The 23,490-nt window shown below is 47.5% G+C and overlaps 1 protein-coding gene across 1 annotated transcript in view; it reads right to left on the minus strand.

Annotated features, from left to right (window-relative positions):
- Window positions 1-13,298: 13,298 nt before the first annotated feature.
- The window catches only part of CFAP74 (cilia and flagella associated protein 74), a 66,179-nt gene continuing 55,987 nt past the window's right edge, over window positions 13,299-23,490 (minus strand). Inside the window, 7 exon segments of the mRNA XM_056865525.1 lie at window positions 13,299-13,400; window positions 14,152-14,286; window positions 15,986-16,113; window positions 16,812-16,947; window positions 21,236-21,390; window positions 21,929-22,055; window positions 22,632-22,787. Coding sequence (XP_056721503.1) covers window positions 13,299-13,400; window positions 14,152-14,286; window positions 15,986-16,113; window positions 16,812-16,947; window positions 21,236-21,390; window positions 21,929-22,055; window positions 22,632-22,787 — 939 coding nt within the window.

The raw sequence follows: 23,490 nt of genomic DNA on the forward strand, positions 1-23,490 counted from the left end.
TTGAATCTCTCACCCTCCAGCTTCAGCAGATGACCCCGGGTTCTAGTATTATGGGAGGGGGATAAAAGCTTCTCCCTGTCCACTCTCTCCACACTATGCATAATTTTGCTAGACCTCTATCATGTCTCCCCTTAGCCACCTTCTTTCCAAGCTAAACAGTTTCATATTTGTGAGAGCGGTAGTTTGTGAGACAGGGAGAACAAACCTGATTCAGGTCTGTGGGGGTTTGAGACCGCTGGCTTATCTGAGCAATTGTTAATGGGGGGGGGGCTGTGACTGAGAGCAGGTGTGAAAAACAAACCAGCTGTAGATAGATCCTAGGAGAGCAATAAAGCTTTGGGGTTAACAATAGGGCAGGCCCCGTCTGCAAGGGGCCTCCGGCACATCACGTAGGCCTGTGTCCAGGAAGATTTCTCCTGCGCATTAGACATGCTTCTGCTGATCGGGTCAGAATTCATCCTACACTGCAGCTGCATGCTTTTTGCAGAGGGAACTGTTTTTGTTAGTTGTGTGTGTGGGTTTCTTTGTGCTGTTGGTAGGGTTGCCAACCTCCAGGTACTGGCAGGAGATTTCCTGCTATTACAACTGATCTCCAGCCGATAGAGATCAGTTCACCTGGAGAAAATGGCCACTTTGGCAATTGGAGTCTATGGCAATTGGAGTCGCCTCCCCTCCCCCAAACCCTGCCCTCCTCAGGCTCTGCCCCAAAAACCTCCCACCAGTGGCGAAGAGGGACCCGGCAACCCTAACTTTTGGGTGCCTGAAATTTAATAAGGAGCTGGTTGCTTCCTGAAAATAGTTAGATAAAAAGATACAGAAACAGAAAATAAAGCTGGATCTAGCGTTGCCATCTTCGGGTTGGGAAATTCCTGGAGACTGGGGGTGGGTGGGAGTGGAACCTGGGAAGGGCAAGGTTTGGGGAGGAACCTTAATGTTTTGCATAACTACACTCAGCGGGATCTAGGGTTGCCCGCCTCCAGGTACTAGCTGGAGATCTCCTGCTATTACAACTGATCTCCAGCTGATAGAAATCAGTTCACCTGGAGAAAAATGGCTGCTTTGGCCATTGGACTCTATGGCGTTGAAGTCCCTCCCCTCCCCAAACCCCACCCTCCTCAGGCTCTGCCACAAAAACCTCCCACCGTTGGCGAAGAGGGACCTGGCAACCCTAGCGCGATCATATCACAAACCATTCTTTAAAAATTCTTTGCTGTGGCAGTGTATCCACAGGCCTCACCCCGACTACAGCTCTGCGTGCCAGTCATGACCATCTTGTGCCAAGTCTTCATACAACCTGTTTACAAGACTGACACTTACTGGTGGTTATGAGGAAATGCAATGTGCGGGAGCATCAACTCACACCGGTCCCAAAGGTGCACATTCGATCAGTCAAATGACAGCCGAGCCCCCAAGAATCACCAGCAACAAATTTGATACTTGCCAAAAACAGATGTGTTTAATGTAGTGGTTAGCGGTTAAGAACGGTGGTTTGGAGCGGTGGAGTCTGATCTGGAGAACCGGGTTTGATTCCCCCACTCCTCCACATGAGCGGCGGAGGCTAATCTGGTGAACAGGGTATGTTTCCCCACTCCTACACAAGAAGCCAGCTGGGTGACCTTGGGCTAGTCACAGCTCTCTCATCCCCACCTACCTCACAGGGTGTCTGTTGTGGGGAGGGGAAGGGAAGGGAAGGTGAGTGTAAGCAGGTTTGATTCTCCCTTAAGTGGCAGAGAAAGTCAGCATATAAAACCAACCCTTCTTCTTCTTGAACACATGAAGTTGCCTTATACTCAATCAGACCCTTGGTCCATCAAAGTCAGTATTGTCTACTCAGACCGGCAGCGGCTCTCCAGGGTCTTTCACATCGCTTACCTGCCTAGTCCCTTTAACTGGAGATGCCGGGGATTGAACCTGGTACCTTCTGCATGCCAAGCAGATGCTCTACCGCTGAGCCATGGCCCCTCCCCTTTTTCTTCTATTACAAAACATCACTCACTTTGAAAGACTATAATGAATTTTAGACTTTAGCAGCCTTGGGTAAGGTTTCTATGCTGGGAATAGGTTCAGGTGATGGTCTGCAGAAGAGCGAGATTTGAGTTCAGTAGCACCTTGGAGTCCAACAGGATTTCCAGGGTATAAGCTTCCGAGAGTCAAAGCTGATGAAAGGTATCTGACGAAGAGAGTTTTGACTCTCAAAAGCTTACACTCTGCCTTGTACTGAACTAGACCATTGGTCCATCAAGGTCAGGATAGTCTATTCAGACTGACAGTGGGCTGTCGAGGGTCTCAGGTGGAGGTTTTTCACATCATCTACTACGTGGTCCTTTAATTGGTGATGCTGGGGGTTGAACTTGGAGCCCTCTGCATGCCAAGCACCTGCTCTACCTCTGAGCCACAGCCCTTCCCCTTTACTTGCTCACAGCCAGCCAGCGTGGTGTAGTGGTTAAGAGTGGTGGTTAGGAGCGGTGGACTCTCATCTGGAGAACCGGGTTGGTTTCCCCACTCCTACTCATGAAGCCAGCTGGGTGACCTTGGGCTAGTCACAGCTCTCTTAGAGCTCTCTCAGCTCCACCTACCTCACAGGGTGTCTGTTGTGGGGAGGGGAAGAGAAGGAGATTGTAAAACCGGTTTACTTCTTCCTTAGTAAGTGGCAGAGAAAATCGGCATATAAAAACCAACACTACTACTACTTCTTGTGAGCAGGGTGTGTGGAGACCTCGATTTGCACCCAGACTGAGACAGGATGGGTCTAGTGGGTACCCTTCCCCGTTACTGCAATGAAGTTGTTATTCAACCAGTTTAAACCTGCGGTATAAACGATGCCTGGCGAATTCGGCTCAGTGATACAACTCGGTGGAGGGGCAATGTGGGGGAATAGAAGGAAGAAAGTTTCTACAGAAATACTATCCTGTAATAATTACGAGGTCAATTTCTCAACCCGCTTTAGCCCAATAACTTCCTCTTTGCTTCACAGGGACAAACTAGGGCAAAGGAGATGCTGAGAAGCAGAATTTAGAAGAAGAAACAGCCTTTCGCTGGTTTGGAGATTGGCAAACAAGCGGATGGGTTTCTTGTTCACCGTGAGTCAGCCATTTAGCTGGAACTGTTTTCTGTGTGCCAGCAGAAAAGGCCCAGTTATTAGGGTAATAGAAGAGGTGGTTACACCAGAGGGAAGCTGGGAAGGCGTTCCTCTGCAGTAGCAGTTGAACATTATAATCCTTGCAGGAAATTCACTTCCTCCACCTCGATTGATGGATCGTGCCAATCAAACAGACGTCCTATGTAAACAAGAGAGGGTAAAATGAGGACACCATGTAACTGGAGTATGCCAGTTCAAGACAGGTCATGACCCAGGCAGGGAGAAGATGCTTGGAATTGGGTGGGGAGGTCTTTGTGCCTGATGGAATCCTGGCTCTTCAGGAAGAATTCACCAGCAGAGATAGACGGACAGACAGACAGACAACCATGGGAAAATGTATACAACATTATACTGAAATTTGTTCACAGATCCTAAACAAAGTTACCCCTTTCTAAGCCCATTGAAATCAACGAGCTTAGAAGAACGATATTCTGTTCAGGATTGCACTCTAAAAAACTGACCCTTGGGGAAGAAAGATCCTCTCCAGGATCAGAGGAGCATGCTGCGTATATTCGGTGCGGTGGAACACAGGCAGGACGGTGCTGCTGCAGTCGTCTTGCTTGTGGGCTTCCTAGAGGCACCTGGTTGGCCACTGTGTGAACAGACTGCTGGACTTGATGGGCCTTGGTCTGATCCAGCATGGCCTTTATGTTTTTATGTTCTTGTGAAGACATTATTGCCTTTTCTCTACCTATTCAAATATTTTGAATCTCCTGCAAGATTTTTCTTTCCTTTTATAAATTTCCATGGAGTGAGACCTCTGTTCTCTGTTACACTGAGTACGGGGGAGGGGGGGAACCTCTATCAACAAATTATTGAAAAAGAATAATTTTTTTCCCTTTCCTGTGTGGCAGGATATGGGAAGGAGCAGAATTAACCATTGAGAATCTCTTCCCTTTGTAAACTAAGCTGAACCTTAGGGCTCAGCCAGCTCCTTCAACCTTTACCTGGACAGCTCGGGGGAATAGTATTCAGCCAACAGATGGTATTATGTAATACATACTGTACAGTCCTCATTCCTCATTCTTCATTCCAAGTTTTTTTTTTTTTTGCAAGTAATCAATCATCTGCCTTTTAGCAGATTGTACTTTTGGCCATTTTTTTGTTTCAACTATTGTACTTTTGGCCATGTTTTTGTTTCAGCTGCTGCACTGTGGAGTGAGAGAGTAAAGGATTTAACAAACAAACAAAAATCAATGGGCCTTCATTGCAGGGAATTTCCCTCCAGCCCCTGGAATGAAACACTGGCCAAGAGTTGGGAGGTGACAGCCTCCAGCTGATGGGACAGGGCAGAGACACAGTTTGGAACCAGTCTGCTGTTCCAACCAAGAGACAAGATTTTTAGCTAGTTAGCTAAAAAAAGGGAATGCAGGTCTTGTGCTGCTGCAGTGCAGGATTAGCAGCTATGCTACCCGTTTACAGGTGTGCATTTTGCTTCACTAAGGGTCTGCTTGTTTATTTGAAAGCAAAATGAATGTTACAAAACCCACACTGATCTCCGTGGCTCTCAAATCCAAAGGAAACTACACTAGGGATGAATGCATTTCTTTGGTTCCAGTCCTATATTGCTCTGGAATTTCACTCTGCATTAGGTTCCACTCTTGTTTAATCCTGGATGAACAAAGAACATTTCTAAAATTCATCCAGAATTAGAACACGCACTGTTTACCTCCGTTTTTAATCCCTTCAGATCATTTGCACAACTCTCGCACACACATTACTGGCTCACTCATGTGCGTTGATTAAAAAAACCCTGCAAAAAAGTAATCTTCACAGAACTGTATGTTTTATCAATTTACATTTATGTACGTATTTATGCCCCCCCCCACAAAAAAATCTTCAGAATTAACAGTAAAATAATGACACCATAAAAGGTTAGATCTATCCAGCTTCTCTGCTGGTGAGAAAGGAAGGTGGGGTCCCCAATAAACTGCAAAAAAGGTTATGACAGGGATCACAGAACCAGCAGGTCTGAGGGACATAAGAACATAAGAAAAGCCATACTGGATTAGACCAAGGCCCATCAAGTCCAGCAGTCTGCTCACACAGTGGCCAACCAGGTGCCTCTGGGAAGCCCACAAACAAGATGACCGCAGCAGCATTGTCCTGCCTGTGTTCCAAAGCACCTAATATTATAGGCATGCTCCTCTGATCCTGGAGACAATAGGTATGCATCTTGACTAGTATCCATAAGAACATAAGAAAGGCCATGCTGGATCAGACCAAGGGCCATCAAGTCCAGCAGTCTGTTCACACAGCGGCCAACCAGATGCCTCTAGGAAGCCCACAAACAAGATGACTGCAGCAGCATTGCCCTGCCTGTGTTCCACAGCACCTAATATATTCAGCATGCTCCTCTGATCCTGGAGAGAATAGGTATGTATTATGTATCGTAGTAACAAGGGGCAGTGGACAATACTGAATGAAAAAGAAGGACTGGATCCAACCCAATAGATAGAATACAGCTATATTAGAATCAGCAATTAAAACCACAGAGGGAGTTCCAAAGGGGGAATTCCAATGCTCTAGTTCTCCAGTTGCAGCCTGCCTGAGTCTCCTCTGCAGGTGGGGGGCACAGAAAGTAGCATTTGGGATTAGGATCTGGGAGAAGAAAGAAGAAGAGTTGGTTTTTATACCCCGCTTTTCTCTGCCTTTAAGGAGTCTAAGTAGCAAATAATCGTCTTCCCTTCCCCCTCCCCACAACAGACACCTTATGAGGTAGGTGGGGCTGAGAGAATTTGGAGAGAACCGCGACTAGCCCAGGGTCACTCCAAATTAGAGTCCGCCACTCTTAACCACGCTGGCTCTTGACTAGCAGATTGGACAGTAAGGGAAGAGGGCCCTCAGGTATCCCTGCCCTGAGCCGCCGATGACCTTAAAGATAAGGTTTGGTTGCGTGCCTTATTCCTAGTATTTTAAATTCTTGCAACATTCAGATTTTTCCCCCCATAAGGAATGCCAGGATTTATTTCTGCGTTTTTTAATCTGTTACAGTGGAATGAAGGTGTTATGCAGACCTAATGAGGCAAGGCTGCGCTTGAAGCAAAACAGATTTCAGATTGTTCCAAAGGCTACTGGGACAAAGACACACAGGCAGCTCCAGAGCCTGCATGAGTAGTGGCGGGAGGGCTGGATTAGGATCTGGGAGATGCAGGTTCGAATCCCCACTCTGCCACGAAAGCTCTCTGGGGGACCTTGGGAGAGACAGCCTGTCTGTCTCCCTCTCAACCTAACCTACCTCGTAGGGTCATTGTGGTGAGGATAAAATGGAGATGAGGAGAAGGATGCTGTGAGCTGCGTTGGGTCCCCAAAATCATAAGAGTTGGAAGGGGCCATTCAGGCCATCTAGTCCAACCCCCTGCTCAATGCAGGATCAGCTTAGAGCATCTCTGACAAGTGTTCGTCCAGCCACTGCTTGAAGACTGTCTGGATCGGGGAGCTCACCACCTCCATAGGCAGCCGACTCCGCCGCTGTATCCAGGTTCTGCCCTTCGACCTAAGCCTGTTCTGCAATTATTAACTTCACGGTTACAAAAAGAAACCCCGAATCCACGTTACACCTCTGATTTTTGCGTCTGTGTTCAATGATACCATCAGGATCTCAATGCAGCCAAGAGGCTGATACTAAAAGTGACCTTTCACCCTGAACCCGCTCAGCACTACAGGGCTTTTTCCGTGGTGATCTTGAGATAGGGAAAGCCAAAGCCAGGGGCTCTGGATAAATATATCCTTCCCACGTTTTACTCAGCCCTCCTGAAGCACGTAGAGCCCGATACTGGAAGCTGCCTAAGTCGAGAAACCCTATTTTTCATCCACTTGTAGTGATCTGCCATTGATTAACGGGAAAGGGATTAAGAGGCCGGGCTTAATTTATTTTTCCCCTCCCCTTTTGTTGTGCTTCATTTCTTGTTGCTCTGATAACAACTCATCTGATGCAACCAGGAAAATGTGCTCTGGACGGAGACTGAAGAGTGCAGTGTTCATTCCAGACATGCAAAAAAAGAGGTTTTGCATCTAGAAAAAAGGGTCACTCTTTCACAGTAAGATGCATCCGGGGGTGGGGGAACATAACACAAGAGTCAGGATCCAAAAATCTGCTTTGAGGGGAGTTTTGACATTTTTTTCCTTGAGTAACAGGAACACATATCCACAAGCCCACATCATAATTAAGGAGTGGATTTTTTTGTTCCGATCCTTTATCATTCTAGAATTTCTCCCTACGCTGCATTCCACGACTCCAGTTTTACTAGCATTGCTAACATTATTTCTGGAACTGGACGGTGCTCCGCTTGCCAAGGATTTCGGCTCATTTGTACCTGGTTCCGCCCTCTGCGTTACTGATGTATCTGTGGGTACTGGAAAAAAACAATCAAAACAAAAACTACTTGAGGCAAATTATATGTACGGTTGGGTCAAGATCTTTTGTTGTGCGCTGCGATGATGCTCACATGTGCTCCTGTGCATTGGTGACATGTTCCAAAGTCATCATTTCAGGATTGTTTTCGCAGGGTTTTATCCATCTGGATGTGCATATCTGAACATGAGGAGAGGGGTTCAAAACACTAGCCAATTGCTCACGCAGTTTCACCGAGCTAGACCCTAAGTGGATGGGTTTTTTCCTCCCTCTCTTTGGGGTAACCAAATGCACTTGACTAAATGCACGGGAGGGGCCGTGGCTCAGTGGTAGAGCCTCTGCTTGGCATGCAGAAAGTCCCAGGTTCAAATCCCCGGCATCTCCAGTTAAAGGAACTAGGTGAGTAGGTGATGTGAAAGACCCCTTGCCCGAGAACCTGGAGAGCCGCTGCTGGTCTGAGTAGATAAGACTGACTTTGATGGACCTTGATGGTCTGATTCATAGAAGGCAGCTTTGTGTGTGTGTTTGTGTGTGTGACTAGATTCAGGACAGACAAAAGTACTTCGCATGCAATGCACAATTTGTAAAAGAGGAAAAGAGGAAGACCCAACAAGAGATGGATGGACTCAATAAAGGAAGCCACAGCCTTCAATTTGCAAGATCTAAGCAAGGCTGTCAAAGATAGGACATTTTGGAGGACTTTCATTCATAGGGTCGCCATGAGTCGGAAGCGACTTGACGGCACTTAACACACACACAAACAATGCACAGTTAACCTATGGACGTCACTGCCCTGAGATGGGCCGATATTCCTCCGGCCTTGCGTCAGCCGCTCACAAAACAGCACTGTCATTTTCTTCTGCCTGCATTTGAAGCAGCTAGTGCTTCGCCGCAGGAATATTTGTGATTTCCCTCTAAAATCCTGACTTGCTGAAATCCAGAACGGCAACTAGTAATCCCTGAGGATAGTTTCAGAGGGCAGCGGTGTTGGCCAGCAGTAGAACAGCCTGGCCTTGGCTGGGGATTGAGGGAGGTATAAAAATAAATAAAAATAAATAAACAGTTAGTTCAGGAGCACCTTAGAGGCCAACAAGAGTTTTCGGGTCTAAGCTTTCCAGTGGCAAAGCTCCCTTTGTCAGACATGAGGAAGGGAGCTTTGACTCTCAAAAGCTTATACCTTGAAACTCTTGTTGGTTTCTAAGGCGCTGCTGAACTCAAATCTAACTGTAGTAATCCATGAGGCGATTAATGGCAGCTTATTTTTCCCCCAATAAAAAAGAAAAAAGAATTTTCTAATTCACTTCAAAAATCTGCAGTTTTAAGAATGGAAAAGATTTGTATCGGGTGACCTCAAGTAAGCTCATTTCTAACAAACCCTCCAATTTGTTCTGACTCCTTTGAACCACTTTGGCACCCCCGGGCTCCTCCGGGTATCCAGCTTCCTTCCTTGTGCCTTGAATCCACTTGCCCCCAACTTCATTCACGCAAGTGCATTTTACCTTCAGGGCATGACATGTTGTTCTTTCCTGACATGACACGGTTACTCTTTGGAGCGGTCCTTCAGAGTTGTCCCGGAGAGATTGGACCCAAATACTGCTTTAGCTTGAGCCTAGAACCCAAAGTTCCAGAGCAAACTGCTCAGCTCACCCCGGTTTTGCTTCCTTTGGGCTATATCAGTGGTCCCCAACATGGTGCTTATGGGAACCGTGGTGCCTACCAACACCCATCCTGGTGCCCACCAAGTGTTTGCAGAAAGGGGGCGTGACCTCCTGGCACTTCTGCCCAGCAAGGCTTCTGACTGGCCGCTGGAAATTTGATGAGCTGTGCAGATTTTTTTAAAACGACGCTTTGGCAGCAGCTGCCACCCCAGCACAAGGATCTTCGCTGTGTGGCTGCAGGTAAGCTGCGGCAGCCACTTTGTGGTTGCGCCCACCACACAGAGTCGTAATTCCAAAGGTCTCCATAGGCTGAAAAGAGTTGGGGGGCTCCTGGGCTACATTACATGTCATCTTGCTCTTACAAAGCCATTTGCTATTGCCAGCCAAGACTACCATTTCTGTCCTACGTGAACCAGGGCTTTTATCTCTCATTTCCTTCTCAGAATCATAGAGTTGGGACCACCAGGGTCATTTGGTCCAACCACCCTGCACAATGCAGGAAATTCACAACTACCTCCCCCTCCACACACCCCAGTGATTCCTATTCCATGCCCAGAAGATGGCCAAACCACCCCCCAAAAAAACAACCCTTCCAGGATCCCTGGCCAGTCTAGTCTGGAGGAAAATTGCTTCCTGTTCTTAATGAACGTGGTGCCCTAAAATATTGTTTGAGCCAGCGTGGTCTTTGGAAGAACCTGTGAGCAACTGGTGGGGAAGGGAAATACCATGTCCCCACTTGGGTGCATGTGGTTGTTAGGCAGCCCCATAATACCCATCATGATCTCCCAAGATTCCGGTCAGCATTTTGGTATTGGTGTGCACGCCTGTGTACGTATCTGCCTTTTCCTGTGTATTTTAAATGCATCTTTTTAAAACTGGGGATCCCCACCCCCACAAACTCGGGCATTGGTAGGAACACCAACTCTTTCTGTACCTGGGCCCCATTGTGCAGAATTTTTGCTCCATGCCCCTGAGCCAAGTTCAGAATTAGCTACATTATTTACACATGTGTGTGTGTGTGTGTGTTAAGTGCTGTCAAGTCACTTCCGACTCATGGCGACCCTATGAATGAAAGTCCTCCAAAATGTCCCGTCTTTGACAGCCTTGCTCAGATCTTGCAAATTGAAGGCTCTGGCTTCCTTTATTGAGTCAATCCATCTCTTGTTGGGTCTTCCTCTTTTCCTGTTGCCCTCAACTTTTCCTAGCATGACTGTCTTTTCCAGTGACTCTTGTTATCTCATGACATGACCAAAATACGATAGCCTCAGTTTAGTCATTTTAGCTTCTAGGGTCAGTTCAGGCTTGATTTGATCTATAACCCACTGATTTGTTTTTTTGGCAGTCCACGGAATCTGTAACACTGTCCTCCAACACCACATTTCGAAGGAATTTTTACACATACTCAAACACAAAATCCTGCTTGTTAGGATTATCCAAGGGTTTCTGACCGGCATTTGATTCGTCTTGGGGCCGGCCTTCAGGCTGATGCAACCGGCATGCTGTGTAAAGACATGCAGATGTTACAAAATGTCCTGCATTCGCGCACGTTTATAGTACTAACTGATGGTTACCCTGCATCTGCATGCCGAGGCCACACACTGGGCAGTGCAGGCTTCCGCAGTATAATTATTGCCCTTTACAGCACCACCCAAAGTGTACAATTATCACCCGGGAACAGATCTCACTGGCACAGGGGCAGGGATGGAATGTTCTGCCAGACGATCAGTAAACAGTAATTTCCTGCCCTTCACACAGTGATTGACATGTGTTTATAAAATGCCTGGAATAACCTCATCAGCTGAACTTCTAGGGGAAAAACATACAAAAAAAGAAGTGCATGCTGCTGGTCGTTACCGAGGAAGTTAGTGTTAGGGGTGTGCAGCTTAAACCAGGAAGAAAAAGAAAGAGGAAGAAGAAAGAAGAAGAGGAAGGAAGAAGAGGAAGAGGAGGAAAAAGAGGAAGAAGAGGAAAAGTTGGTTTTTATATGCTGACTTTCTCTGCCACTCAAGGGAGACTCAAACCAGCTTACAATCGCCTCCCCTTCCCCTCCCCACAACAGACACCCTGTGAGGTAGGTGGGGCTGAGAGAGTGTGACTAGCCCTAGGTCACCCAGCTGGCTTCGTGTGCAGGAGCGGGGAAACAAACCCAGTTCACCAGATTAGCCTCCACCGCTCCTGTGGAGGAGTGGGGAATCGAACCTGGTTCTCCAGATCAGAGTCCACCACTCCAAACCGCCGCTCTTAACCACTACACCATGCTGTATGTGACTCTGGGTGACTCATGCCTGGGCGGGCTCAGGCTTCCGTGCCTTTCTTCAAGTGAAGAAGGGAATACAAGCTGCCACACTGACCGAGCAGACAGTGCCTGCATTCAAACTGTGGCCTCTTTAAATCTTGGAGAGCTGCGAAGTCTAAATGCTGACGGTTCGAAAAACCGGGGTTGAATGGTTGCCAATGACGCAGGGTTTCAGACTTGGCTTTGTAGCTGGTCTGTTAACCACGGTGTGTTCTAGCCTATGAATTCACCAGCCATGGTTACCGCTGCCCTTTGCAGCTGTCTGGCCATGCAGACAACAGTACAGGAAAGGCGTCCTTCCTGATGGAGTGACAGGGGAGGCAATATGCAGAGATACCAGCACTTACACACAACCTGGGATTGATTACTTATGTCTGGCGCTCTAGCCAGAGTTGGCTGCACAAACCATGGTTTATCATAAGAACATAAGAAAGGCCCTGCTGGATCAGACCAAGGCCCATCAAGTCTAGCAGTCTGTTCACACAGTGGCCAACCAGGTGCCTCTAGTAAGCCACAAACAAGACGAGTGCAGCAGCACCATCCTGCCTGTGTTCCACTGCACCCAATATAATAGGCATGCTCCTCTGATCCTGGAGAGAATACGTATGCAGCATGACTAGTATCCATTCTAATAGCCATGAATACCCCTTTCCTCCATGAATATGTCCACTCCTCTCTTAAAGCACTCCAAGCTGGCAGCCATCACCACATCCTGGGGCAGGGAGTTCCACAATTTAACTATGCGTTGTGTGAAAAAATACTTCCTTTTATCTGTTTTGAATCTCTCACCCTCCAGCTTCAGCAGGTGACCCCGAGTTCTAGTATTATGAGAGAGGGAGAGAAGCTTCTCCCTGCCCACTCTCTCCAAACAATGCATAATTTTATAGACCTGTATCATGTCTCCCCTTAGCCGCCTTCTTTCCAAGATAAACAGCCCTAAGCATCTTAACCGCTCCCCATAGGACAGTTGCTCTAGTCCCCTAATCATTTTGGTTGCTCTTTTCTGCACCTTCTCAAGCTCTGTAATATCCTTTTTTAGGTGTGGTGACCAGAACTGTACACAGTATTCCAAGACAACTGAATGCGGGCCATGATGAAGGATTGGCCAGGCCTTGTCTAAATACCAGGAACCGGACATTTTGTCTGTAGAGCCGACAGACCTTCCTGTGTAGGAAGGTAGAAGGAACCAAAGGATATCAAGATCACCTGTTTCCTTCTAACAATATTTTTTTCAATCAACGTGGAAAAACACAAACTAGTTAAAAATGCCACTGTGTTTATCGAATTTTATTCCAAACATCATACAGGCCTTATTTCAAACTGAATGTAACAGGTACTGCTGATTGCTTAGTTTGTTTGTGTGGTGCACCGTATTTCCTTTTGCGCTCTGCAACTGGCAGATTCAAATCCACTCACCCGTTCCCCCTTCCCCCCCTCCAGCTGGTCCTAGAGACGGAACACCATTTCGGAAAAACAGTCTTACCTTGAGCCTGAAGATAAGGGTATATTGGACGGGGAGTCCCAACTGCCTGCCATCTTTGGAAGTCATAATAAGTCTTAAGTTGGAACACTTAGAGGGTTTCCTCTTATATAATCTTCAGCGGAGATAATACCAAAAGGTATCAGTTAAGGCTGCTGTTTTTGTTGCTATGGGTTGCGCCTTCGAAGACTCCGTTCTGCTGATGACCATGAAGACATTCATACAATTGCCTGGAGTTTGGTCCCCACCCCGCAAAAAGTCTGCTATTCCTTGTTTGGTTCTGGATATTTTGGGGACATTAGTGAGGATGATCTCATTTCCCAAAGGATAATTTTCCATCTTTCTGGAGAGGAGGCATCTTAACGGTCTGCCTAGGACTTGATCACAATCCTGCTCACGAAGTAGACGCTGTAGACTTCTTTAATGTCCCCTTTCAGAGTCAGCATGGCTGCTCCTGTCACAAGCTGATTGGGCTACAAAGGCAATACAGAGGAATGTATTAGGTGTAAGCACGTAGGAAAAGCTCTCCTGGATCAGATCAAAGATCCATGTGGTCACCCCAGCCTTGAAAGAGGCTTTAGTGCATCCACTGGTAAAGAAACCAGCCCTGGACTTGAAGAATTATCAACCAGGCTCCTGGTGACTGATGTTGGTGATTCAGCCCCCAGCACCTGAAAAGAGAATGGGGGGTGGAGATGGCAGAAGGCAACAGTTTTGCAACTTGCAAAATCGCCAGCGAGCAAGAGGATCAGACTGAGTTGTGCAGATGGCTGGGAAGAACACATGAAGCTGCCTTATACTGAATCAGACCCTTGGTCTGTCAAAGTCAGTATTGTCTACTCAGACTGGCAGTGGCTCTCCAGGGTCTCAGGATGAGGTCTTTCACACCTACTTGCCTAGTCCCTTTAACTGGAGATGCCAGGGATTGAAGAAGTCTCTGGGGAGGAGGGAAGAGGTGCTGTGCATGGCTGCTTTTAGAAATTAGACTGCAGCATTAAGGATCATCTGAGAATCTGCACACTTATGTATTTGTGAGCAGACATTTGCTACGGATCGGCGTTAAGACTTCAGTACTTATCCTCAGTGGGAAGCTTAGCCTGTAACAGGCTGCCCTCCCCCAACCCCCTAGCCAGAACTTCCTACCGTTTGTGGAAGGTGGACGAGTGCAAGACAACAACACAGAATCGACTGCACGCTTGTGCGCTTTGTAAACCTGATGCGTACATCTGAGCCAGCAGGGGGCACCCAAGAAACAGTAATGGCTTTGGTTTGCCCGCGTTCAACCGTTCCTTTCACAGGGTCGATGGTGAATCCTTTCATCTGCAGGATCGACAGGCTTTCCCAGCTGAATTCTACATTCTGCAGAAAAGAAGGATTTAGCACAGTCAGCTGACGCTGTTGGAAATGCCTCTGGGGATTAAAAACAAACAAAAAACACCCACGTGAAAGCAAACCTCCCTCCTGCCTTGATCTGATCCCATTTATGAAACCTCTTCAAATCAGTCTTAAGCCTCTGAAATGGACACAAACCAGGGAGGTAATCTCTCACTTTTCCTGAGCATCCTCTACAAAATCCACCACAGATGGAAACTCATTTAAAGATTATTCCCTCTCCCCAGGGAATCCTGGGTGGGGCTGGGAATCTCCATGAGAATTCTCATCAGACTACCATTCCCAGGATCCCTTGGGGATTCCATGACAGTGGGGAGGGCTGGTGTGTGGTGTGATGGTTAGAGCGTTGGGCTGGGCCATGGGATGACTGGGTTCGAATCCCTCGTTCAACCACGGAAGCCCGCTGGGTGACCTTGGGACTGTCACAATCAGCCTAGAGTACCCTCACAAGGATGTTGTTGTGAGGATCAAGTGGGGGGGTGGGGAAACTGCTTTGAGTCCTGATTAAGAAGAAAAGCAGGATATAAATTAAAAATAACAATAAATAAATAAATAAACAGGCTAGTTAGTAGAAGAAGCAGGAGCGTTGGTTTTTATATGCCAACTTTCTCTACCACTTACTGAAGAATCAAACCGGCTTACCATCACCTTCCTTTCCCTTCCCCACAACAGACACCCTGTGAAGTAGGTGGGGCTGAGAGAGCTCTAAGAGAGCTGTGACTAGCTCAAGGTCACCAAGCTGGCTTCGTGTGGAGGAGTGGGGAAATCAACCCAGTTCACCAGATTAGCCTCTGTCACTCATGTGGAGGGGTGGGGAATCAAACCCTGTTCTCCAGATTAGAGACTACTGCTCCAATCCTCCGTTCTTAACCACTACACCATGCTGGCTCTATATATCCAATACAAATTTTCAGAGGAGACCCATTCCTCTGCTGTACTTGATCGCCAACAGTTGAACAGAACTGACATCAGCTCACCTGTCTGACCAGGTGCATCGGGAAGCTACAAGGGGCAGAGTTTTTCCCCGCTGAGACATCACAGGATCATTCTTGCCTTTGCCTTCCCCATAGCTGCCTAAAAATTCCTCTTCTGCTTGTGTTAGCCACAAATTTTCAGGAGCAGAAGGCAGGCAAAATCACAGACAGGCTTCCCAACGTTATTGACAGCAACTATTACCTCTTAAGCCTGAACCCCACTTGCCCTTTCTCTCCCCTTCCCAGTTTCCCTTTCCCCCTGATAGCCAGCCTGGAGTAGCGGTTAAGAGAGGTTGGCTCCAATCTGGAGAACCGGGTTCGATTCCCCGCTCCTCCACATGAAGCCTGCTGGTTGACCTTTGGCCAGTCACAGTTCTCTCAGAACTCTCCCAGCCCCACCTACCTCACAAGGTGCCTGCTGTGTGTGGGGGCGAAGGGGTTGTGATTGCAAGCCGCTTTGAGACTCCTTCAGGTGGAGAAAAGTGGGGTGCAAAAACCAACTCTTCTTCTCTCCCTCCCTTCCAAACTGCCCACATAGAATCCTAGCATTGGAAGGGACCACCAGGGTCGTCTAGTCCAACCCCCTGCACATGCGTCTTATCATACAGTGAAAGTGTTCCCAGAGATCTGCTGCACTGGAAGTACGACACCAGAAGCTATTTGCAGACGCTCGCTCTTGAGAGCTACCGTACCTTTTTCGATGTGAACTGGGCCGTTCGTATTGCACCCACTCTCAGCTCCCTGACGCCGGGGATCACCGTGGTCTCGGACTGAATGCACTCCAGCCTCAGAAGGATGGGCTTCGTGACCCTCTCACCTTCTGCTGGAGACACAAGTTCAGTGGATTGTTTTTTTTTTTTTTAAGTACGTGTTGGTATACACATGAAGCCAGGACTACTGTTACTGGAGCGCATGCGCATATCCAGTCCATGCAGTGAATGCACAGCCACATTTGGAAGAGTATAAAAGCCCTGGGCTTGCATGACCTCTGCGGCAGGATCTCCAGCTATAGGGAGTTTTACAGAGGAGTCTTACTGGGGCTGGGTTGGAGTCTTCCTTCAACAGGCCTTGCAGGGCTTGTGCCTTCTAAAGGTAGTCCCCTGTGCAAGTACGGAGTCATTACTGACCCATGGGGTGACGTCACATTCCAACCTTTACTAGGCAGACTATGTTTACGGGGTGGTTTGCCATTGTCTTCCCCAGTCATCCACACTTTACCCCCAGCAAGCTGTGTCCTCATTTTACCAACCTCGGAAGGATGGAAGGCTGAGTCAACTTTGAGCCGTCGACCTGAAACCAACTTCCATTGGGATCGAACTCACGTCGTGAGCAGAGCTTGGACTGCAGTACTGCAGCTTACCACTCTGTGCCACGGGGCTTCTAGGCCCAGAGTAATCCTTACCACCCTTGATAATAACAACTCGTGTCATTTATCACTGCTTCCGAACAGCTCCTTGAGTGTGTGAGCTACTTCACACGTTTTCCTTATAATGGTCCTGTAAGGTAGGCCAGCGTTACCTGCTTTGGCGGCTTCTTCCGCCATAGATGTTGTCACAGCCAATGACTCTATGGGTACGTCCAGTGGGTCGCCTCCTTCCACGTACATCATGTGGTTCCTCGCTGACCCTTTCAGCTGGATGACGCGGATGACTTCCTAAAGGAGAGGAAGGCGGCTGAAAGCAGACAGTGGCTCAATGCAAGCACCCAAGGCGAGCAAAAGAGCACCATAACCACAGGTATTGCTGGCAGAAAAGAAGAAGTTTTGAAACGACTCCTGAGGAAGGTTAAAGCAGAAAGAACAAGAAGACAAAAGGAATGACTACTGGAGAATTACACAACTTTAAGGTTGACGATGAAGAAATCGAAACAAAGATTTTCTATTCCTTGGCTTCGTCATTAACCACAAGGGAGACTGCAGCCAAGAAATCAGAAGGAGATTGAGATTGGGAAGGGCAGCCACGAAGGAGCTAGAAAAGATTCTTAAGTGTAAGGATGTGGCGCTGGAGTCCAAGATCAAGTTAATGTATGCCATAGTATTCCCCACTTCTATGTATGGATGTGAAAGTTGGACAATGAAGAAAGCTGACAAGAAGAAAGTAGATTCCTTTGAAATGTGGTGCTGGAGGAGTCTTACGGATTCTGTGGACTGCCAAAAAGACATATCAGTGGGTTCTAAATCTAATCAAGCCTGAACTGTGCCTAGAAGCTAAAATGACTAAATTGAGGCTTTAGTACTTTCGTCACATTATGAGAAGATTCACTGGAAAAGACTAAATGTTGGGAAAACTTAAAGGCAGCAGGAAAAGAGGAAGACCCAACGTGAGACGGACTGACTCAGTGCAGGGAGCCATGGCTGCCACTTTGCAAGACCTGAGTAAGGCTGTTAAGGATTGGAGGAAAGGGGTATTCATGGCTACTAGTTAAAATGGATAATAGTCATGATGCATACCTTTCTCCCCAAGATCAGAGGAGCATGCCTATTATCTTGGGTGCTGTGGAACACAGACAGGATGGTGCTGCTGCAGTCGTCTTGTTTGTGGGCTTCCTAGAGGCACCTGGTTGGCCCCTGTGTGAACAGACTGAAGGACTTGATGGGCCTTGGTCTGATCCAGCAGGGCTTTTCTTATGTTCTTCTGATGTTTTGAAGGACATTAATTCATAAGGTCACCATAAGTTGGAAGCGACTTGACAGCACTCCACACACACACACACACACACACACACACACACACACACACACACACACACCCCAAGTCCCTTAAGCACGTGGAGTTCTGAAATGTTTTGGAAATCCAGAGGACGCAGTTTGAGTTTTGCACAGGGAAGATTTTCACCTCTCTTTGCCTTACAGGTGGGCGTGCGCTTTGCCCTGCCTCTAGCAAACGCTAGATGGCGCCCCTCATTAATGGTTGACACTTCTACGATGAGCAAATCAGAAGGGCACCTGCATCAGCGCCAGGTTGTGCGCTTCAGCCCCTAACCCTGTTCTCTTCTGCACAAATGGTGCCACTTTGCACCATGCAGAACGCCAGTTTTACGAGAGCCTTCCTGGAACTGTTTTTAGGACGCGCCGGAGGGATGCTTCCCTTTGGGGGTCTCAGGAACCCGCTGTCTCCCGTGTGACAAGTCAGGTGCCGAGTCCTGTGTTCAGATCTGAGTCGGAGTTCTTTCATCCCCCTCAGGAAGGCGAATGAAAAGATCTTCTCCCCCCCCCCCTTTGCCATGTGTGAGATTTGGAGAGCACCTCTGTCCTGCTGAAGTCCCAAGGTGAAGGAGCAGAGCTCATGTCTCAGGGGCGAGAAGAAACTGAAGGCCTGAGCACAGAGGAGAGCCCCAAAGGAAGCAGCAGGTATGGCTGGATAAATTATTAACTGATGAAAACCCTACGATCTCAAAACAAGTGGCCAATTTTTTTGCTGGTGTGGTAAAGCCCGAAGCAAGAAAAGGGCCGATGGAAAGGATAAGGAAATTTAATAAGTATAGAAACTCTGGCTTTGGAGGTGACAGACAGCTGGTTTTTCCCTCCTGTACAATAGCCTGCTCATGAGTAAGGGCCTGCTTGCGAGCAATTAGCAGGGAATGGCTGTGGCTGCCCAGCCACTTATGAAACAGAGAGGAGCCAGCATTCCCTGTTGCATGTCTGTCCAGCCTCTGCATTTTGCTGCCGGTTCTGTAGATTCATCGGGGGCTTGGTATACAGACTGCAAGATTTCTACATGCAAATGCAGTTATACATACAAGAGAGGTTCACTGTACAGTAATAATATAATAATAATAATTTATTGCTGTCCTAGACCAGTAAATATAATATTGCATTGCTATACTACAAATCCAAAATCTCACACCTCACATTTAAAAAACTGGTAACAAGACATATAAAAAAACAGATAAAATACTATTCGCAGTATAAAACTTGGAGCAGAGTTTCTATACTTACTAAATTTCCTTATTTTTCCCATCGGCCCTTTACTTGCTCCGGGCTTTTCTCACACCAGCACAAAAACTGGCCACTCGTTTTGAGATCGTAGGGTTTTCGTCAATTAATAATTTATCCAGCCATACCTGCTCTGGACTTTCTGCGAATTTAACTATTATAGGATGGACAAACTTAACTCTCAGACCACTATAATATGGGCATCGAAAAAAGACATGCTTCATTGTCTCCACCTCTCCCAAGGAACATGGGCAGACTCTCTCCAGATATGTTTTTTTTTTATTTGTGTGTGTTAAGTGCCGTCAAGTCACTTCCGACTCATGGAGACCCTATGAATGAAAGTCCTCCAAAATGTCCTATCTTTGACAGCCTTGCTCAGATCTTGCAAATTGAAGGCTGTGGCTTCCTTTATTGAATCAATCCATCTCTTGTTGGGTCTTCCTCTTTTCCTGCTGCCCTCCACTTTTCCTAGCATGACTGTGTTTTCCAGTGACTCTTGCCGTCTCATGACGTGACCAAAATACGACAGCCTCAGTTTAGTCATTTTAGCTTCTAGGGTCAGTTCAGGCTTGATTTGATCTATAACCCACTGATTTGTTTTTTTGGCAATCCACGGAATCTGTAACCCTCTCCTCCAACACCACATTGCAAAGGAATCTATTTTCTTCCTATCAGCTTTCTTCACTGTCCAGCTTTCACACCCATACATAGTAATAGAGAATACAATGGCATGAATTAATCTAGTCTTGGTGGCCAGTGACACATCCTTACACTTCAAAATCTTTTCTTATTTACCTTCCAGTAATGCCGAGGGCATAGCCTCACATCTTGCCAGAGTGAAGGCTCTCCTAATTCGGTGGCCTTCAAGTTGTGAGAGATCAGGGGCTGGGGCCATAATACGTTTAGATTTCACAGGGGCTCTGAAACCTGGCGTCTTGTTAAGATCGTGTTGTCACTCTACATCCTCAATCCTTGAACTAAGCTTTCTGCTTGTTCATAGTCTAACTTCAGAAGCTCACTTGAAGAAAGGCCCACTTTCCCTAAGTGGTTTCTAACTGCCTGTATCCATTTAGGCTGGAAAGATTCTTGAATTGTACCGTACTGATATGAACAGCAAAGAGACCAAACAGTAGACCAAACACTGAACATGAGTCAGCAGTGTGATGCTGTAACTAAAAAGGCAAATGCAGTCTTGGCTGCATCAACAGAAGTATAGTGTCCAGATCACGCAAAGTGATGGTATCGCTTTACTCTGCTCTGGTTAGACCTCAACTAGAGTACTGTGTTCAGTTCTGGGCACCACAATTTAAGAAAGATGTAGACAAGCTGGAACATGTCCAGAGAAGGGCAACAAAGATGGTGAGGGGTCTAGAGACCTAGTCCTATGAGGAAAGGTTGAAGGAGCTGGGTATGTTAAGACTGAGAGGGGATATGATAACCATCTTCAAGTACTCAAAGGGCTGTCATATACAGGAGGGTGCCGAGTTGTTTTCTGTTGCTCAGGAAGGTCGGACCAGAACCAACGGGTTGAAATTAAATCAAAAGAGTTTCCGTCTAGGCATTAGGAAGAATTTTCTAACAGTTAGAGCGGTTCCTCAGTGGGACAGGCTTCCTGGGGAGGTGGTGAGCTCTCCTTCCCTAGAGGTTTTTAAGCAGAGGCTAGATGGCCATCTGTCAGCAATGCTGATTCTGTGACCTTAGGCAGATGATGAGAGGGAGGGCACCTTGGCCATCTTCTGGTCACTAGGGGTGTGGAGGGGGGAGGGGGTTGTGAATTTCCTGCATTGTGCAGGGGGTTGGACTTGATGGCCCTGGTGGTCCCTTCCAACTCTATGATTCTATGAGAACAGTGCAGGTTGTCAGAAGAAGTGGTGACTTTGGGGCAAGGGAAGAGCAAAAGACGGTTGCTGCTTGGAGCCTACCCATGGAACCTACGCAAGCAGCCGCCGGGCCCAGATTCCGAGCTGGCGCTCAGCTCTACTTACAGCAGACCCAGAAGCAGCCTCACCATGTCAAAGAGCATGACCTGTAGGCAGTCGGAATAATACAGGCTCTCGTGGTCGGGGCTGAAGGTGACGGTGAACTCCTGGGTCTTCCCGGTACTGATGATGCCTTGGACTGGGGAGACGCTGAACACGCTCAGGCCGCTGTAGTTCTGTGTACCTGGGGAAAACGAATAAGACACCAGCTGGCAGAGGGAGGGGAAGGCCTCAGTCTGCTTAGGAGCGCGCTGCTAGAGAGCTGCTGCCGGCCAGAGCCGGGCAATACTGAGCAAGGCGGACCAAATGGTCTGACTCAGTCTAAGGCATCATCGTATGTCATGGTTGTTTGTTAGGGTGGTCCACCACCATTTTAATACTGAAAGCACTGAGTACCATACTCGGAAAGGACTTGTCCATGCTCTTCTGGCTCCATTGACTCATTAGCTCATGTGCTCTTGGAATGCCATTTCTATGAGGACCTTAGAGCACAATACCTCTCTCTTCTCTTAATACATAAATTCGATGCCTCTGTGTCTGATAGAATGCCCTTTTTATTAAGTGATGGGGACCCCAAGGCTACATTGGCAGTGGCAAAATTTATCTCAGTCCTTACGTCCCCCAAACATTAGATTCAAAACTATGCTGCTCAAGATCAATGGATCAAGGAGCTTCTAAGGGATAAAGGAAAGGAAAGGAAAACATGGAGAACAACTACTTACCAACTAAGTCCATTTTTCCTTGAGATGTGAGGAAAGCAGGAAGCTTCTGCAGCTCTTTGTCTCGGTTTGGCGAGAGAGACTCGAGAAGGATGGAGAATTTCAGGTCTATGGAGGAAGTATTTTCTATCTGCAAGATAACCGAAGGCGGGGTCAAAGTTGCATGTCTATTAGCCTTATCCTTTGGTCCTTTTCCAAGGCTGTAACCCCTGTTTTGCCCTGACCTGGATGGCCCAGGCTAGCCTGATCTTGTCAGATGTCAGAAGCTAAGCAGGGTCAGCCCTGGTTAGTATTTGGATGGGAGACCACCAAATACCAGGAATACCAGGGTTTCTGTGCAGAGGAAGGCACTGGCAAACCACCTCTGTTAGTCTCTTGCCATGAAAACCCCAAAAGGGGTCGCCATAAGTCAGCTGCGACTTGAAGGCACTTTACACACACACACAACCCCTGTTTCAGCATTCAGGGATATGATTATAAAGGAAGCTCAGAACAATTATAGGAGTTGGTTACCTTGTGGTTGGTTACCTTGTGGTGAGGTTTCAGTGTAAGCAATCAAACTCATACTTACTCTTCTCCTCTGTTTTGGACGTCTAAAGACTCAGGAGAATGAGCAGAAGCACGTTTCCAAGAGGCGGATCGCAGTTTTGAGAAGTATCAAGAAAGCTGTGCCACCCCTAAAGGTCACAGCGAGCCGGGGGTTTACCTTAAAAGTGGAAGTGACCGTTTCCTTGGCGATGATATATCCCAAGTTGAACACGTCTCCTTCCACCGAGCAAAGGATCGAAGTGATCACTCCCTCGCCGGTCAGAGTGATGGAGAGGGTAGCTTTCTCGCATCGGATTTCCAGCATTTCCGCAAACTGTGGAGAAAGAGCTTTGTGTTGGACAGGAAGAATGTGTGGAAAGGGAGAAACGGCATTCTTCTAGGTAGCCTTAGCATGGTACTGGGGGCTTGGCTGTGGGCATGTGGACATGTTCATGGAGGAGAGGGGTATTCATGGCTACTAGCATACCTTTTCTCTCCAGGATCAGAGGAGAATGCCTATTATATTGGGTGCTGTGGAACACAGGCAAGATGGTGCCGCAGCAGTCGTCTTGTTCGTGGGCTTCCTAGAGGCACCTGGTTGGCCACTGTGTGAACAGACTGCTGGACTTGATGGGCCTTGGTCTGATCCAGCAGGGCCTTTCTTATGTTCTTGTTATAACTATATTATATATAATTATATTAAGTGCTGTGGAGCCCAGGCAGGAGAATGCTGCTGCAGTTGTCTTGCTTGTGGGCTTCCTAGAAGCACCTGGTTGGCCACTGGGTGAACAGACTGCTGGACTTGATGGGCCTTGGTCTGATCCAGCTGGGCTTTTCTTATGTTCTTTTGATAATTAGGGGGCTACTGGTGTTAGAGGCCCCGATGACACTGCACTGGCATTAATAAAACTCCATCTACCAAGAGGGAGCCGTTTTTATCTGGAGAACCGACAGAAGTACTCAGCTTTCCGCTGGGCTATGTCTCCAGCTGCTAATTGTATATTGCAGCTGGCAGCTAGTAGCACACTTCTTTGCAA

Source organism: Euleptes europaea, chromosome 19 (assembly GCF_029931775.1).
Source record: "Euleptes europaea isolate rEulEur1 chromosome 19, rEulEur1.hap1, whole genome shotgun sequence".
Taxonomy (NCBI): Eukaryota; Metazoa; Chordata; class Lepidosauria; order Squamata; family Sphaerodactylidae; genus Euleptes; species Euleptes europaea.